The 18,816-nt window shown below is 45.5% G+C and overlaps 1 protein-coding gene across 1 annotated transcript; it reads right to left on the bottom strand.

The window, feature by feature from the left end:
• Nucleotides 1–2,472: 2,472 nt before the first annotated feature.
• Nucleotides 2,473–16,691, bottom strand: LOC133420906 (E3 ubiquitin-protein ligase Topors-like). Its single transcript, XM_061710788.1, is given in 5 exon segments — nucleotides 2,473–4,129; nucleotides 5,659–5,814; nucleotides 6,687–7,530; nucleotides 7,532–8,819; nucleotides 16,458–16,691. Coding segments are annotated over 5 exon segments (3,981 nt in total). The 5' UTR covers nucleotides 16,494–16,691.
• Between the last annotated feature and the right edge of the window lie 2,125 nt (nucleotides 16,692–18,816).

Here is an 18,816-nt window from a genome sequence, read left to right as displayed (position 1 = left end):
TTAATAATTCCGTGTTGCTGTGTGAATCATGAAATGTAAAACTGTCAGTTTCACTGCTGAAATAATAAATATATGTTTTTACTTAAAATTAATTGTATTTTAATTAATTAATGACACATTTAATGAATGAGAGATATATTTCATTCCCATTTTAATTAATGAATGATGTATTTATTTATTTAATTTTGACACAAAAGATCCTCCATATTATGGAGGATTTTTTGTGCCAAAATTAACTGGTGTTGGTAAATCTCTAGGTAGTGTTTAGTAAACCTCTAGCTGGTGTTGGTAAATCTCTAGGTAGTGTAAACTCTAGTGTGTTAGAGTCAGTAGTCATAGTTGCAGCTATAGAACAAGACTATAATAGTTAGTCTCAAATATAGCTTGGTGGTAGATATGCTGCTATAGGCCTATGCTGCAGGGGGCACCGACATGATCCACTGGGCGGTGCCTCTCACCCTTCTTCTCCTCTCCTCTTCCCTTCCTCTCTTCTCCATTACCATTTTTATTTATTATAAATATCTCATAGTTATCATTTTTGTCCATCGCTCCTGTAGTTTCTTGTGCTGGCCCCCCTTTTTTCTCTTTTGTGCGTGTTTGCAGGCCGGAGCTTCAGGAGCTGCGCCAACCCCCCCCCCCCCCGGTCATCCCGCTGCCGCTTCCACCTGCCTAAATAAATGAATAAATAAATAATTGAATAACTAAATAAGTAACTAAATAAGAGTTCCTGCTTGAGGAAACACTTTATAAAATCAAGATTTCCATTATCAAAATGTAGAAAATGTGACATTATTTCAACCTGCAATTTTAAAAAGTCCAACATTAGATTTTATTTTGAAAGTCTGACTTGATGAAACCAGGAAACGAGCAGAAACTGACTTTTTCATGATTTTTGAACATTTCAGGTTTAAAGAAGTTATAAAATCAACATTTCCATTATCAAAATGTAGAAAATGTGACATTATTTCAACCTGCAACTTTAAAAAGTCCAACATTAGATTTTACTTTGAAAATCTGACTTGATGAAACGAGCAGGAACTTTTTTCATGATTTTTGAACATTTAACACCTTCACAAAGATTAAAGTCAGTAGTTTTTTTAAAGAATCAGGATCCAAACCAGGAGAAAGTTTCCAGCCTTTATTCAGAATCTCGTTAACCCCGCCCCCTCGTTAACCCCGCCCCCTCGTTAGCCCCGCCCCCAACGAGCCTCAACAGAAGCTTCTAGAACATCCAGAATTTACTGAAACACTTTATAAAATCAACATTTCCATCATCAAAATGTAGAAAATATCACATTATTTCAACCTGCAACTTTATAAAGTCAACATTAACATTTTATTTTGAAAATCTGACTTGATGAAAGCAGGAAACGAACAGAAACTAACTTTTTCATGAACATTTTGAACATTTCAGGTTTAAAGAAGTTTTCTGGAGGATTTCAGCTGAATTCTGACATAATTCTCCGGGCAGAACATGTTGGTTTAGAAAAAATTAACAATATAAATATGTTACAAAACAGCAGAGCCGAACGAAAAACACCAAAAACAATAAGTCTTGTATCAGCCTTAGAATGAAGACAACACGTGCTGCATGCTTGACGATCCTGTCTGTCGAGGACGTTGAAGATGCTTCATAATTGGATTTATGATAGCAGGATTTCTCCTGATCAGAGGAGGGGGATTCCTGGTCTACCGACAAACGTGTAAGTGGTCGACAGCTGTTCTGGCTCTTTCAGAGCTGCTGGACGTGGCTGAAGGATCAAGCAAGGTGATCAACACTCAGACTTTAACGTTGGGGGAGCAAAGCCGTAAGCTGGATGTGATTCTTGAACAGAATCGCAGGCTGGCGGCGTCTTTGAGCTCATTGGCAAGATGGAGAAGACCTTGGAGAAGTTGGAAGCTCGGCTTGGTGGGAATTGATCACAAATTCGTCTGATTGGAGTCACCAGAGACTGAAGGCAGATGGAAAATTACTGAGTCTGTCTGTTTTCAATATAATTGTTGATTCCATAATCTGGCCTTGACAGGGCGGTTTTTGGCCGATCGCTCTGGTCACAATCTCCCTGGTGGAATGTAAACAAGGTGACTCTGCCCCCACTAACCCTCCCCTCTCACGAACATCTGTGGACCTGTTTCAATAAAGCTAATCATTCATTCATGTATTTATTTATTATGCACTTCGAGAAAAAAGTCGAAATGTCGAGAAAAAGATGGAAATTTCATGAAAAAAGTCAAAATGTTGTGAAAAAAGTTGAAATGTCGAGAAAAAAGTCGAAATGTCAAGAAAAAAAATCAAAATGTCAAGAAAAAAATCGAAATTTCATGAAAAAAGTGGAAATTTCATGAAAAAAGTCTAAACGTCGAGAATAAAGTCTAAATGTCGAGAAAAAAAGAAAAAAAAGAAGAAAAAAATTGGAAAGAAAACATTTTTGACACCACCAGGGCGGCGCTACAGAGACTGATTTAGATGTTTCACGTGTTATAAAAGGGGGCGTGGTTATAGGAGTGGGCGTGGCTGAGAGGCGGGGCCTCGCGGAAATTAATGACGTGGTTTTTGGCGTTGAAGCAGCTGTTCGTGGTGGGCAGAGCTAAACCGTCACTAGTGGGCGGAGCTAAACCGTCGGAGGAGGGCGGAGCCAGAGCGGCACTAGTGGGCGGAGCCAGAGCGGCACTAGTGGGCGGAGCCAGAGCGGCACTAGTGGGCGGAGCCAGAGCGGCACTAGTGGGCGGAGCTAAACCGTCACTAGTGGGCGGAGCCAGAGTGTCACTAGTGGGCGGAGCTAAACCGTCACTAGTGGGCGGAGCCAGAGCGTTACTAGTGGGCGGAGCCAGAGCGGCACTAGTGGGCGGAGCTAAACCGTCACTAGTGGGCGGAGCCAGAGCGGCACTAGTGGGCGGAGCCAGAGCATCACTAGTGGGCGGAGCCAGAGCGGCACTAGTGGGCGGAGCTAAACCGTCACTAGTGGGCGGAGCCAGAGCGGCACTAGTGGGCGGAGCTAGAGCGGCACTAGTGGGCGGAGCCAGAGCGGCACTAGTGGGCGGAGCCAGAGCGTCACTAGTGGGCGGAGCCAGAGCGTCACTAGTGGGCGGAGCCAGAGCGGCACTAGTGGGCGGAGCCAGAGCGTCACTAGTGGGCGGAGCCAGAGCGGCACTAGTGGGCGGAGCCAGAGCGGCACTAGTGGGCGGGGCCAGAGCGGCACTAGTGGGCGGAGCCAGACTGTCCGTGGTGGGCGGAGCTAGAGCGGGGGGGCGGGGCTTGGGGGTCAGAAACGAACCTTCGGAGAACCAGCCGGGTTCTGAAGGAGAACCGGCGGAACCGGAACCAATCAAGTCCAGTTCAGGGAACCGGTTCTGGTCCGGGGGGTTCTGGTTCTGGTCCGCCGGGGCTCTTGGGAAATGTCTCTTGAGGGCGGTGATGGGTGGGATGGCCCCCGACCCGGTACCAGACCCGGTTCCTGATGACCCGGTACCAGACCCGGTACCAGACCCGGTTCCTGATGACCCGGTACCAGACCCGGTTCCTGATGACCCGGTACCAGACCCGGTTCCTGATGACCCGGTACCAGACCCGGCACCAGACCCGGTTCCTGATGACCCGGTACCAGACCTGGTACCAGACCCGGTTCCTGATGACCCGGTACCAGACGTGGTTCCTGATGACCCGGTACCAGACCCGGTTCCTGATGACCCGGTACCAGACCTGGTTCCTGACGACCCGGTACCAGACCCGGCACCAGACCCGGGGCTCCGTGCGTCCTTGTGCTTTAGCGGCGGCGGCGTGTTCCGGCCGAGGGCCCGGACCGGACTGGCCCGCTTCAGGACGGGGGGGGCGTCACCAGAACCGGGGCAGAACAGGGCACGGGGGTCCGGCGGGTCGAACCGCTCCAGCTGGCCGATGATGGCGGCTAGCAGCTCCAGGTCGCTGTCGCCGCTAACGACGTCGACGCCGCCGCGACCCGAGTCCTCGTCCAGGATGTGGGCGGGCAGCTCTAGGGCCAGGGGGGGCGGGGCCCGCGGCAGCGGCGGCAGGTCCGAGAAGTCGACGGTCTGCTGGCTGCTGAGCGGCGTGCTGCTGCCGCTAGCGCCGCCGCGGCTGCTGTCGCTGTCCAGCGTAATGATGACGGGCGAACTGAGGAGAGAAGAACAATAATAATAATAATAATAATAATAATAATGACAATAACTAGAAAATTTCCAGAAATTTGGCTTCAATATCTCTGAAGTTGTAAACACCAGCCCAATGAGACCTCAGTATGTCGTCGTCCACATCGTCCAGAGTCTTTTAACGTTGGATCGGTGTCTCTGCGATATCGTGTTGCCGAGCAACAAGCGTCCAAATTTCTGTTAGCATCAAAATGAGCGTAGTTGTATATCTCAAAAAGCGTAATAGCTAGCATGATGACACTAAAATATGTTGTAGTACAATGCGCCCCGGGTTTGTCAACGTTGAAATGATGTCTGTACGATAACGTGTTGCATAGCAACAAGCATCCAAAATAAAATTCACTTTTTTTTTTAAATTGAAAGCTAAATATCGCAAAAACTCCAATAATTAGCACATTGAGGTTTGAGGCAAGGTGATCAACGCTCAGACTTTAACGTTGGGGGAGCAAAGCTGTAAGCTGGATACGATTCTTGAACAGAATCGCAGGCTGGCGGCGTCTTTGAGCTCATTGGCAAGATGGAGAAGACCTTGGATAAGTTGGAAGCTCGGCTTGGCGGGAATTGATCACAAATTCGTCTGTTTGGAGTCGCCATTGATGAACCAGAGACTGAAGGCTGACGGAAACTTACTGGAATCTGCTTGTTTTTGCAATATAATTGTTGATTCTATAATCTGACCTCGACAGAGCGGTTTGGCCGATTGCGCTGGTCACAATCTCCCTGGTGGAATGTAAACAAGATGACTCTACCCCCACTAACCCTTCCCTCTCAGGAACACCTGTGGACCTGTTTCAGAACTGACTGAGCCGTCTGATAACATCAAGGACATTGGCTAAGGAGCAGCTCTGAGTGAAGTTCACGGACCACACACATGTGCAAGCCTTGTGATGTTAAATTTGTCATGTTGCTTTCTGTGCTGAGGTGTTTTTTTGCACTGTCATCAAAATCGCAATCATCCGGCAGTAGTCCCGTGGCACTTCAAAATTTCCTGAAATTTTCTAGTTAGTGCCACGGCTGCGCCACGTGGGACTCCTCCTCCATTGAGCTTCGCAATGGAGGAGGAGTGCCTCGTACTGTGCACGAGGCACTCTAAATATTGCTCAGGCTTATTATTATTATTATTCTTTATTCTTCCGCATAAACTTCGGCGCATAACTAGTCCCGCAGTTTTGAGAAAACTTGAAAAGTAAAAACGTAGAAACGTGCGGCTTAAGCGGGAATCGATTTTTTCCGAGTTTTTCGCCACTTTTTCCGCTCTTTGACATCTAGCGTTGCCACGGTAACACTTTTGACTGAGAAAAGTAACGCCCATCGAGGCATGATGGAGACGCATCTCACGATGTCTGACATGCATGGGTGCAACGTTGCTGTTCGCGCCGCGTTAACAGATGTTTATTCACATGCTCCCCCATACACATGCAAAGGTTTCAACAACAAGAAGAACAACAACAATAAAAAGAACAACAACAACATAAAAACAACAACAACACTTACCTGCCCTGAAGGGCCCGGCGGCGGCGTTTCCGGCGGCGCTTGTGCGTTAGCGGCTGCGCGGCGTCGCTGGCCGTGACAGTTCCCTCGTAGACGATCTCCACGCTGGGGCTCCGGTCGGACCTCGACCTCCGGTCGGCCCTCGGCCTCCGGCTGCTGCTGCGGAAACAGGAAACAGATGATGACGTCATCGCCACGGCAACCAGACCGCCAGGGGGCGGGGCCAGACCGCCAGGGGGCGGGGCCAGCCCGCCGTCATCCAACCATTCATCATCGTTGTTTAACAAAAACTTACCAACTACATAACAACGTAGCAACGACGTAGCAATGACGTAGCAACGACGTAGCAACGTAGCGACGACGTAGCAATGACGTAGCAACGACGTAGCAACAACTTAGCAACTACATAATGACGTAGCAACTACGTAACGACATTGCAGCTTCATCAAAATTTCAACTTTTTCATCAAAATTTCAACTTTTTCTCAACTTTTTTCTCAAAATTTGGACTTTTTCATCCAAATTTCAACTTTTTTTCTCAAAATTTCAACTTGTCTCTCAAAATTTCAACTTTTTCATCAAAATATCAACTTTTTTCTCAAAATTTCAACTTTTTTTCTCAAAATTTCAACTTTTCTCTCAAAATTTCAACTTTTTCATCAAAATATCAACTTTTTTCTCAAAATTTCAACTTTTTTTCTCAAAATTTCAACTTTTTCTCAAAATTTCAACTTTTTCTCAACTTTTTTCTCAAAATTTTGACTTTTTCATCCAAATTTCAACTTTTTTCGCTACATTTCAACTTTTTCATCAAAATATCAACTTTTTTCTCAAAATTTCAACTTTTTTCTCGACATTTTGACTTTTTTCTCGACATTTTGACTTTTTTCTGGAAGTGCATAATGAATAAATAAATCTCCCCCAGTTCTAACTAATATAGATACATAGCAACTACTTAGCGACCAGGTAGCAGCTACGTAGCAGCTACGTAGCATCATCCATCCGGGGGGCGGGGCTAACGTGGGTCCTCACCTCTCTCCTCCCTCCGCCGGCGCTGCCTTCCTCCCCGTCTTCCTCCTCTCTCTCCGCGCGTCGCTCGCCCGCCAGGCTCCGCCCCCGTCGTCCAGGTGGCGGCTCTTGTACTTCCTCTTCCCGCCGGGCTTCTCCGCCGACGCCGGCGGCGTCCGCGGTGGCGGCGGAGGGGAGGAGGAGCAGCGGGATGGCGAGGAGCCGTCGGGGGACGACGGGGGCGGCGGCGAGACGCGGTGGCTCCGCCCCCAGACGTGGCTCCGCCCCCAGCTGGACGGCGACGACGCCGAGTCGTCGCCGGAGGGGAACGGCGGCGACGGCGAGCGGCGCCGCGTCAGCATCATGGCGGGGAAGATGCTACGGTTGGGGTTTCCCAGCACGCCGCTGCGCTCACGCTCCCGCGCCTCCTTCCGGCGGCAGCGCCGCCTCGTCTCCTGCGTGGGCGTGGCCTGGCCCTGGGTGGGCGTGGCTTCATCCCGTATGGGCGTGGCTTCACCTGGCGTGGGCGGAGCCGCCGCCGGTGCCGGGCTCAGCGAGCACACCGAGCTACCCGACCACCGCCGGGCGTCCGGCTCGTCCCTGACGGCGGCGGACGTGGAGGGGGGCGGGGCCAGGGCCAGGGAGGGGGTGGGCGGGGCCACAGGCCCCTCCCCGTCGCTGTCGGACGACAGCTGCACCAGCTCCGGCGTCCGCTCCGCCATCGGCTTCTTGTAGCCGACGATCAGACACTCGTCCTCCGCCGGCTCGCCGCCGGAGTGGGAGGGGCCAGCCGCCGCCGCCTCGCCGTCCCAGAATGCCGCGGGGGAGGGGCTCCCCGCGGCGATGATGACGTCATCGCTGGGGCCCGGCGAGGGCGCCGCCCCCTCCTCGCCCTCGGAGATGGCGATGACGGAGCTGGAGGAGGACGAGGAGCGGCGGCGGTGGCGCCGCCCGTCCAGCGCTAGCTCCCGCGGGCGGCTCGTACACCGCCGCCAGGTCGTACGCCTCCAGGCTGAGCGCCGACGCGGCGAAGCTGGCCAGCTCGTGCAGGAAGTGGCCGGTGCGCGCCAGCAGGAAGGGGCGGAGCTCCTCCTCGGCGGCGGCGGAGTCCTCCAGGCCGCGGCGCGCTAGCCGCGCCTCCACGACGCGTTGCACCACGTCCACCAGGGAGGCGTGGCCTCCGTACAGCACCGTCAGCTCCCGCCGCAGCCAGGGGCGGAGCCTGCCGAGGTGGGCGGGGTCGAGGCGGAAGCCTTCCGCCGCCGCGTCGCCCCCGACGACGCCGCGCACCCGCACGCCGCAGCGGTAGAGGGCGCGGCGGAACGCTAGCATCTCGCGCTCCCTCAGCCGCCGCACGGCGCCGCCCTCGCGCTGCAGCCGCCGCCGCGCCGCTAGCCTCGCCATGAGGCGGCGCGACGCCCGGTCGTGGCCGCCGAGCGCCGTTAGCCCCTCGAAGATAACGCCGCGCTCCACCGGCTCCTCCGGCTCCTCATCCTCGCTGTCGTCCAGGTTGGGGGCGGGGTTTCCATCCAGGTACCACTCCCAAACCCTGCGCCGCCGCCGCCGTGGCGACAGCGGTTCCGCGCCGCCCTCGGCCACGCCGCCGCCGCGCCGCCGCCGCAGCATCAGCCTCATGCTGCGGTCGCTGCGCGCCGCGGAGGCCGCCGATGCCACGGCGGCCACCATGGCCACCGTGGCCGCTACGTTTCCGGCGGCCACCGGCGGCGGCGGCGGCGCTAGCAGCGTGTACTCCTTGAAGTCGTCCTCGGCGCGCACCGAGTGCAGGATGGAGGCGAACGGCTGCTTGCACAGCGGGCACTCGGCCTTGCTGCGCGACCACTCCTGGATGCAGCGGAAGCAGAAGCGGTGCAGGCAGCGCTCCAGGTACGCCAGGTTGCTGAAGCGGTCCAGGCAGATCGGGCACTTGGAGTCGGGCGACGCCTCCGGCGGCGGCGGTGCCGCGGCGCTAGCGGGGGGCGAGGCCGCGGCGGTGGCGGCCATCTTGGAAGGGTTCTTCTTCTTGCGGTTGCTCCGCCTCCTGCTGTCCCGGCTCCGCCCCCCCGCCCCCTCCTCCTCCTCCTCCTCCGCGGCCGCTAGCGCCGCCGCCGCGTTGTCACGGCGACGGACGCGGAGCTTCATCCGGGTGGGCGGCATCACCTGCAACCAGACGTTAAACTTAGTTAAACAACTTAGCAATAACGTAGCAACGACATAGAAACGATGTATTAAAACTGACTGTTTTTTAAGGGTTTGCCTCAGAAAAAATGAAGCTAACAGAGATGCTAACAGAGATGCTAACAGAGATGCTATGCTATAATGCTTTGGGGGAAACCCCAATTATGGCACAGAAAAAATATGGATATATATCGAGTATCGACATTCAGCTGGAACTTTTGGTCCATATCGCCCAGCCCTATTCTGTCTCACATCGGGTAATGACAGTTTGTCCACGTGGTGTTGCCGTATGTTGCTTTCCAAGATGGCCGACGATGTTGGACACGACTGTGACTCACATCGGGTAATGACAAGAGCTTTTAATCTTTCATTCAAGCTGAATCTTTCTGACCAACATAGAGGAAACTGCAGCTCTTTAAATCTTTTATCCCTGATGTATCACAATCATTTCTGGCATTTATCTCGATAACGATAAAAATGACGATAAAAAAATACCAATTCAACTCCATCTTTGTATAAATCTATCTCACTCTCAGATCCACCATAAAAACCTTTTCCTTCCTTCCTTCCTTCCTTCCTTCCTTCCTTCCTTCCTTCCTTCCTTCCTTCCTTCCTTCCTTCCTTCCTTCCTTCCTTCCTTCCTTCCTTCCTTCCTTCCTTCCTTCCTTCCTTCCTTCCTTCCAGGCTCATGTCCGTCCTTCCTTCCTTCCTTCCTTCCTTCCTTCCTTCCTTCCTTCCTTCCTTCCTTCCTTCCTTCCTTCCTTCCTTCCTTCCTTTCAGGCTCATGTCCGTCCTTCCTTCCTTCCTTCCTTCCTTCCTTCCAGGCTCATTTCCTTCCTTCCTTCCTTCCTTCCTTCCTTCCTTCCTTCCTTCCTTCCAGGTTCATGTCCTTCCTTCCTTCCTTCCTTCCTTCCTTCCTTCCTTCCTTCCTTCCTTCCTTCCTTCCTTCCAGGTTCATGTCCTTCCTTCCTTCCTTCCTTCCTTCCTTCCTTCCTTCCTTCCTTCCTTCCTTCCTTCCTTCCTTCCTTCCAGGTTCATGTCCGTCCGTCCGTCCTTCCTTCCTTCCTTCCTTCCTTCCTTCCTTCCTTCCTTCCTTCCTTCCTTCCTTCCTTCCTTCGTCCGTCCGTCCTTCCTTCCTTCCTTCCTTCCTTCTTCCTTCCTTCCTCTTCCTTCCTTCCTTCCTTCCTTCCTTCCTTCCTTCTTCCTTCCAGGCTCATTTCCTTCCTCTCCTTCCTTCCTTCCCCTTCCTTCCTCCTTCCTTCCTTTCCTTCTTCCTTCCAGGCTCATGTCCGTCCGTCCGTCCTTCCTTCTTCCTTCCTTCCTTCCTTCCTTCCTTCCTTCCTTCCAGGCCTTCCGTCGTCCGTCCTTCCTTCCTTCCTTCTTCCTTCCTTCCTTCCTTCCTTCCTTCCTTCCTTCCTTCCTTCCTTCCTTCTTCCGTCCGTCCTTCCTCCTTCCTTCCTTCCTTCCTTCCTTCCTTCCTTCCTTCCTTCCTTCCGTCCGTCCTTCTTCCTTCCTTCCTTCCTTCCTTCCTTCCTTCCTTCCTTCCTTCCTTCCTTCCTTCCTTCCAGGCTCTTTCCTTCCTTCCTTCTTCCTTCCTTCCTTCCTTCCTTCCTTCCTTCCTTCCTTCCTTCCTTCCTTCCTTCCTTCCTTCTTCCTTCCTTCCTTCCTTCCAGGCTCATTTCCTTCCTTCCTTCCTTCCTTCCTTCCTTCCTTCCTTCCTTCCTTCCTTCCTTCCTTCCTTCCTTCTTCCTTCCTTCCTTCCTTCCTTCCTTCCTTCCTTCCTTCCAGGCTCATGTCCGTCCGTCCGTCCTTCCTTCCTTCTTCCTTCCTTCTTCCTTCCTTCCTTCCTTCCAGCTCATGTCCGTCCTTCCTTCCTTCCTTCCTTCCTTCCTTCCTTCCTTCCTTCCTTCCGTCCTTCCTTCCTTCCTTCCTTCCTTCCTTCCTTCCTTCCTTCCTTCCTTCCTTCCTTCCTTCCTTCCTTCCTTCCTTCCTTCCTTCCTTCCTTCCTTCCTTCCTTCCTTCCTTCCTTCCTTCCAGGCTCATTTCCTTCCTTCCTTCCTTCCTTCCTTCCTTCCTTCCTTCCTTCCTTCCTTCCTTCCTTCCTTCCTTCCTTCCTTCCTTCCTTCCTTCCTTCCTTCCTTCCTTCCTTCCTTCCTTCCTTCCTTCCTTCCTTCCTTCCTTCCTTCCTTCCTTCCTTCCTTCCTTCCTTCAAAAACATCATCAACAGGAATTTATCATTTTTACCGTGAGATACAAATTCTTACCGTGGGGAATTTTTTAGACGGTTTATCGTGAACGGTAAAATATCTCCATTCCTACTGACGACTCACATGGGGTAATGACACTCCCCTTTAAAATGAAACCAAAGACAATCTAGTGAAACATTGACAGATTTCCTGAACATGAGTCTGAACCAGGAAATGCAGCAGATAAATGTAATTATCTAAAGGTTTTAACTCTGATAACTCTGATCAGGAAGGTTTTATACCAGAATCTTATGAGTAAGATAACTTCCAAAAAGATGTGTCCATGTTATAACTATTCGTATTCATCCACTAAAGAGTGAGAATAAATGTTGTCTGACGGGTTTAGAGGTTGTTGTACCGAGACCCGCACTCAGACACTAAAATTACTAAAATACAAACACTTTTCAGGAAATCCAAACACCTTTCAGGAAATCCAAACACCTTTCAGGAAATACAAACACTTTTCAGGAAATTCAAGCATTTTTCAGGAAATCCAAGCACTTTCAAGGATTTCAAGCACCGTAGGATCATTATAATCATCAAAATCATTATTTTGAGGACATTTCCGGCACTATTGAGGAAGATTATATTAGATATACAAATAACAAACTATGGGTTATCGGTCGATTATCGGTGGATTATCGGTTATTGTTTTGGTTTAAACTTCTAATATTGGTGCTTTATTTTCTAAATAACTGAGATCATGTTTGATCCCAGTTTTTTGGACTTTTTCCAGGTGGAGGAAGCCGCCCGTTTCAAGCACCTTTCAGGAAATCCAAGCACTTTTCAGGAAATCCAAGCACTTTTCAGGAAATTCAAGCACTTTTCAGGAAATTCAAGCACACAAAAAAAGCACACAAAAAAAAAAATCAGCAAATCAGCACTTGCAAACATACAGTAAGTTATATTTCCAATTAAATAAAACAAGACATTTTCTAATTAAACTAAACTGGGTCTTTGCATGCTAAATAATAATGCACTAAAGAGCCTCTCCCATGGGGCACTGGTCGCAGGTATTGAGAGGTATTTCCATCAATCATTAATATGTGTGCAGACAAGGTAAAAAAAATAAAAAATAAATAAATTAAAAAAATTTAAAAAAAAAAGTGAAAAATCGATTTTACGATTTTCACGTTTTAACATCGTTCTAATTACATAATGGCGATTACGATTTAAAATCGATTAATCGAACAGCCCTAGTGTGAATGTGACTATTGGGTTCATAGTCTCATTGCACCCATCAGGTGTTCATCCCCCACCAATATCTGGGTCTGATAACCCTGTGTTTCCCTTTCAATTTCCTGCCATTTAGACTCATAGTCAGGTCTACACCAACAGGCCTGAGTTGAGCAGCATCAAAATATTCTTTAAGGTTAGGCAAGGCCATTCCACCTTTACTTTTAGGTAGTTGGAGGGTCGTGAATTTTATTCTCGGTTTTTTCCTATTCCAAATGAATCTAGAGATCATTTTGTCCCAGGCTATACATTTGTTTTGAGGGATATTAATTGGCAGTGCTTGAAATAAATATAACAATTTAGGTAGTATATTCATTTTGACCGTTTGTATTCTAGCACTGAAGTCCAACGGAAGGGTAGACCACCTTTCAATGTTCACTATAGTAGTTTTCCAACATGTCGTTAAGTGCTTTAGTCAAAGTTACACCAAGATACTTCATTGTTTTAGCATTCCATTTTAAATTATATGCATCTCTTATTTCTCGGGATGGGGAATAATTCAACAAGAGAATTTGAGTTTTTGATATATTCAGTTTATATCCTGAGTAGTATTCATACGTTTCCAGTAGAGACATTAGGTGTGGGAAACATCTATCCGGCTGTTCAAGGAAAATAATGACATCATCGGCAAAAAGACCAATGATGTGTTCTGTCCCCCGTATACTGACACCCTGCAGTTCCCCACTCTGCCTTATTGCCTGCGCTAAAGGCTCAACATATAAAGCGAAGAGTAGTGATGCACCGAAATGAAAATTTTTGGCCGAAACCGAAACCGAAAATAATAATAAACACTTGGCCGAATACCGAACATGGTTCTTCGCAGTTTTTCATTTATTTTGCCAATTTTTTCACCATTGCATAAATCAAATACATTTGATTTAGGCTTTTCAAAGAAAAAAATCTTTTACAAAATTACAAGGTAGAAAACATTTGTTGAACATAAAAAACTGAACATTTTTTAATTTCCCAGCATTTCTTAAATATTCCAGCAGACATTATACCAGCAAAGAACAATAACTTCAAATAAATAAATTAGCAAAAAACATTTTTTGTCCATCTTTGAGCTTACGTTAGGCTTAACTGACTGAACATTGTAACATAGGCCTTAAAACAATAAAAATGTTTTTTTATCATTTCAAATGATAAATCAAACTTGTAGCTGAAAGACTTTGCAGATGTGCCCCCTCTAGATATTTGAGCAGAACATTCATGTCAAACAGCCATTCTTGTTTTATTCTTTGCCACTCTAAAATACTTCCACACTGCTGACATGTTTGCACCACTTCACTCCACGCGCTAACGTTTGATTTCCTCATCTAAACCTGGAATAGATTGATTTATGTTGTTTTGGTTCCACCTGCTGGTGAATGTTGGTAAAATTCTTATGTGGTTACTTTTTGGTTGGCCAACGATTTATGTGGAGCGCAACCATTACGGGACGTTCTATTAATACATCCATGTTACAGGAGCGTTATGGGGTTAGTTTTTGGTTGGCCAACGATTTATGTGGTGCGCAACATACGGAGCGGCCAGTCTATTTCCTTATATTACAACGCCGTTATTAATTGTTTGTTTTTTTCCCACTTATTCCACCGAACACCGAAAGTGTTTTTTTGCCATTTTCGGCTGAACAATTTCGGTTACCGAACAATCGGTGCATCACTATCGAAGAGGGTAGGTGACAGACAGCAACCTTGTCTTGTCCCCCTCTCCAACTGAATCGTATTTGACAGGCTTCCGTTTACTCTGATCCTAGCTGTGGGCTCTTGATAAATAATTTTAATATATTGGATTACGTTTTCATTGAAGCCAAATCTCTTTAGAACCTCATACAAAAATAATCAACAAACACTATCAAAAGCCTTTTCGGCATCCAAACTAACCAGAACTGTACTTGCACCGCTTTTTGAGCATTGTCTAAGATATGGAGGGTTCTTTTAATATTATCATGCGTTTGGCGTCCTTTAATAAAACCAGTTTGGTCTTCATCAATCAAGTCCGGTATGAGGGTGTCAAATCTTTTGCAAATAATTGATGTAAATAGTCTTTAGTCTACATTTAAAAGTGAAATTGGCCTATAGTTTTTGCATTATTCTTTATCTTTGCCTTCTTTGGGTAAAACAGTGATAATTGCTTCTTTCCACGATGGGGGGGCCCTGCCCTCTTTAAGATTTAAGTTAAAGCAGGACAGAAGCAAGGGTGTTAGCTCCTTCCGAAAGGCCGTATACCATTCCGATGGAAACCCATCGCTGCCTGGTGATTTAATAGCTTTTAACCGACTAATTGCAGCTTCCAGCTCCTTAACTGTAAGTTGCAACATAATAGTGTAATTCTGTGTCTCACCAATAGATGGCAAGTCAAGTGAGTCAAGGAAACTTCTAATAGTTTTTTCATCGGCTGTTAATGGTTTAGAATAAAGATTCTTGTAATATTCTTCAAATATTCTTTCTATTTCCTCTGGTTCATGTGTTAATTGTTTGGTTTGAGGGTTCCTTATTTTATGAATTGTGTTAATGGCCTGCTGTTTCTGCAGGCATCTAGCTAAAAGTCTTTTTTTAAATATTTTTTTTTATCCCGATTTTTTCAGTTTGTGGAAAATGGTTGGCCTGGCTTTCTCTTTAAAACTTAAACAGTTATAAAGCATTACAAACTGGAACAATAGGGAAAACACACAGCATTGTTTTGTATTTTGTGTCTTTCAAATAAAAGACCATTTTTTCCAGTCATATGTTCCTCATTCAAGGTTTTTTAAAAATACTGCTATAATATCGTATCGTTATCGTGACCTCAATATCGTGTATCGTGAGATTAGTGTATCGTTACACCCCTACTAACTGTCCACCCGGGTGTGCTAGTAAATTTTTGTTTGTGCTACTAAAATTTTTAACTTGCTAGCACCAGTGCTACCATTCAAAAAAGTAAGCGTACAGCCCTGGTATTCATCCTTTCTTGTGTGTTACGTTTCGTTCGACTTCTAGTTGTTGCTCCCCTATTCATTCCAGAGTAAAATTATTTTGAATTGCTTAACAAGTAGTGGATTTAGGGGGGCTAATTCGAGTTTGCTGTCGGGAGCTCAAGATCCTGCAGCCACCCTGTCGTCTTGCTCCACCGGAAGTGGGCGAGTGAGTTTTAACTCCTTAATTACTAACCAGTGTCAGAGTCACGCACAGTACACAAACTGTGATGTTAGAGCGCCACCTTTTGGTCCATTTAAGCAACAGCGGGCCGCTCGGTGGTGCAGTGGGTTAAGCGGCGGCTCATATACTGAGGCTACAGTCCTCCTCCTGCAGCGGACGCAGGTTTGAATCCCGGCCTGCACCTTTGCTGCGTGTCATCCCCGATCTCTCTCTCTACCCCTTTCATATCTGCAGCTTGAATAAAGGGCCACTACAGCCCAAAAAAATCTTTAAAAAAAATAAATTAAGCAACAGCATGTCCAGCTGCTTGCCAGTGGCTCAACTCATATTAGTTTACTGTTTTTGTTGTTAATAATGTCATTGCAATTTTATCTATGCAATTGTGAAAAAAATGGCAAAATAAATGAAAAACTGTGAACAACCGCATTCTGTAGGCTATTCGGTACTCAGTATTCAGCCAAGTCTTTACATTTTATTCAGCTTCAGTTTCGGCCTCAAATGTTCATTTCGGTGCATCCCTAGTTGTTTCGGTGGAACCACTGGAGCATTCTGGATTTTAGTTTAATAATGTTGAACTTGACTCCTCAGTTGTTTTTATTTTATTGTTTTGTTTTTATTTTATGTTTTTACTATTTCAATAAATGAAAATAAATATGAATATGTTATTGTTATAATTATTACTACTACATTTAAGACCAGTGTATACGATCGTGGCTACGGCGAGAGGTTTTTCTCCCACTAGGGGAGTTTTTACCTCCATAGTTTCTGTAATAACTGCTCGGGGGTTTATGTTTATGTTTATGTTCTGGTTTATGTTCTGGTTTTAGACGCTATAGAAATAAAACTGAACTGAATTGATCCCAGTTTAGTGAAAGACAGTTATAATTTCAAGCTCTTAAACTAAAACTCCAGTTCTTTCAGGCCTTGAAAACCTTGAAAACCTTGAAAACATTGAAAACCTTGAAAACATTAAAAATCCAGCACTTTAAACCTGCACTAACCTGCTCCTTCCTGCGCCTGCGCGGAGCCGACGGCATCCGCAGCTCCTTCTGGTCCAGGTTCTGGTTCAGGTTCAGGGTCTAGTCCGGGTTTAGTCCAGTTTCTAGTCCAGGTTCCGGGTTCTAGTCCCGGTTCCAGGTTTCTGGTTCCAGGTTCCAGGTTCTAGTCCAGGTTCCCGGTTCCGTGTGCAGAACCAGACCCGGCCAGACCAGCTGATCAGAACCGAAGCAGCAGCAGCAGCAGCAGCCGCGGTGCATGACGGGAAACCGGAACTGACGTCGTTGTTCGTCCGAGAGGAGACGATCTCTGGAAACAGAAGGATGTCTCACTCAGTTGAAATATCCATTCATAAAGCATCTTTCTACAAAGAAATGTACGTTTTACGTCTCATTTATTCATTCACACACTTTTTTTTTTTACTCTTTATCTCTCTTTTTCTTTGTTCCTCTTTTTTTCCTCTTTTTTCAAATTTTTTCCTCTTTTTTTCTCTTTTTCTCCTCTTTTTTCCTTATTTTCATAAAGCATCTTTTCTACAAAGAAATGTACGTTTTACGTCTCATTTATTCATTCACACACCTAATTTTTTCCTCTTTTTCTTTTTTTCCTCTTTTTTCCACTTTTTTCCTCTTTTTTTCTCTTGGTCTCTCTTTTTTCCTCTTTATTCTCTTTTTTCCTATTTTTTCATCTTTTCTTCCTCTTTTTTCCTCATTTTTTCAATTTTTTTCCTCCCTTTTTTTCTAATTTTTTCCTCTTTTTTCTCATTTTTTCCTCTTTTTTTCCTCTTTTTCTCCTCATTTTTCCTTATTTTCATAAAGCATCTTTCTACAAAGAAATGTATGTTTTACGTCTCATTTATTCATTCACACACGCACTTTTTACCTCTTTTTCTCTATTTTTCTTTTTTTTCCTCCTTTTTCTCTTTTTTTCCTATTTTTTCCTCTTTTTTCCTCATTTTTTCATTTTTTTTCCTCTTTTTTCCACTTTTTTCCTCTTTTTTTCTCTTGGTCTCTCTTTTTTCCTCTTTATTCTCTTTTTTCCTATTTTTTCATCTTTTCTTCCTCTTTTTTCCTCATTTTTTCAATTTTTTCCTCCCTTTTTTTCAAAATTTTTCCTCTTTTTTTCTCATTTTTTCCTCTTTTTTTCCTCTTTTTCTCCTCATTTTTCCTTATTTTCATAAAGCGTCTTTCTACAAAGAAATGTAAGTTTTACGTCTCATTTATTCATTCACACACGTCATGTTTTACTCTTTTTCTCTCTTTTCTTCCTCTTTTTTTCCTATTTTTTCCTCTTTTTTTCCTCTTTCTTCCTCATTTTTTCAATTTTTTCCTCTTTTTTCCTCTTTTTTTCCTATTTTTTCCTCTTTTTTCCTCATTTTTTAAACTTTTTCCTCTTTTTTTTCTTTTTTTTCCTCTTTTTTCCTCTTTTTCCTCTTTTTTCCTTTTTTTTCCTATTTTTTCCTCTTTTTTCCTCATTTTTTAAACTTTTTCCTCTTTTTCTTTTTTTTCTTTTTTTTCCTCTTTTTTCCTTTTTTTCCTCTTTTTTCCTTTTTTTTCCCCGTCGTTGTTCGTCCGAGAGGAGACGATCTCTGGAAACGGAGCGATATCTCACTCAATTGAGAGTTGATAGATTTCTTTTTTCTTTTTTCTCTTCTGCTTTTTAGAAGATACAGAGCGAAAACAAGAAATGCAACAATAAATTCATCAGAAACTGCCTAAGTGGAACTTTGTTCCCCAACAAACAAAACAAAAATGATATACTACATACATTTGATAAAAAATCAATTGATAAATTAAGAACGATGTACCTAACATTTCCTATCCCCCCAAAACGAAAGAATCGCACTTTGAAATTATGAACAACATTTATCCTTCTAAAGAATTACTTAGATTACGCTTTAATATCGGTGACAATATGTGCACATTCTGTGAAAATGAAATGGAAACTACGGACCATATTTTCTTCTCTTGTGATGCAATACAAACATTCTGGAATAATCTTCACACATTTATTAAACGGAAAATTGCATCGTTCCATCCTCTATTTCTAAAGATAATGTAACTTTTGGTTTGATCTTTGATCAACGTAATCCTCTGCTGGGCAACATTTTTTATCCACAAGAATAGGATAAAATAAACTAAAATCATCCCCCAAATGTTGTGTATTTATGAACGAATTTAAAATGTATTTGAAATCTCTAAAACTTATAACAACAATTAAGGCACGAAATGTATATGATCTCTTAAAGAACTTTCCTACTGAAGTGAATAAAATCAGTCTGAATTCCCCCTTATAAAAGCTGCTTCTTTTCCTTACTAGTTTAATTACTTATTTATATAAGTTCCTTTTATTTCATTATGTCTG

The sequence above is a fragment of the Cololabis saira genome, chromosome 20 (genome assembly GCF_033807715.1).
Source record: "Cololabis saira isolate AMF1-May2022 chromosome 20, fColSai1.1, whole genome shotgun sequence".
Taxonomy (NCBI): Eukaryota; Metazoa; Chordata; class Actinopteri; order Beloniformes; family Belonidae; genus Cololabis; species Cololabis saira.
Note: the sequence above shows the minus strand (reverse complement) of the source record. Positions and strands in the feature narration are given on the sequence as shown.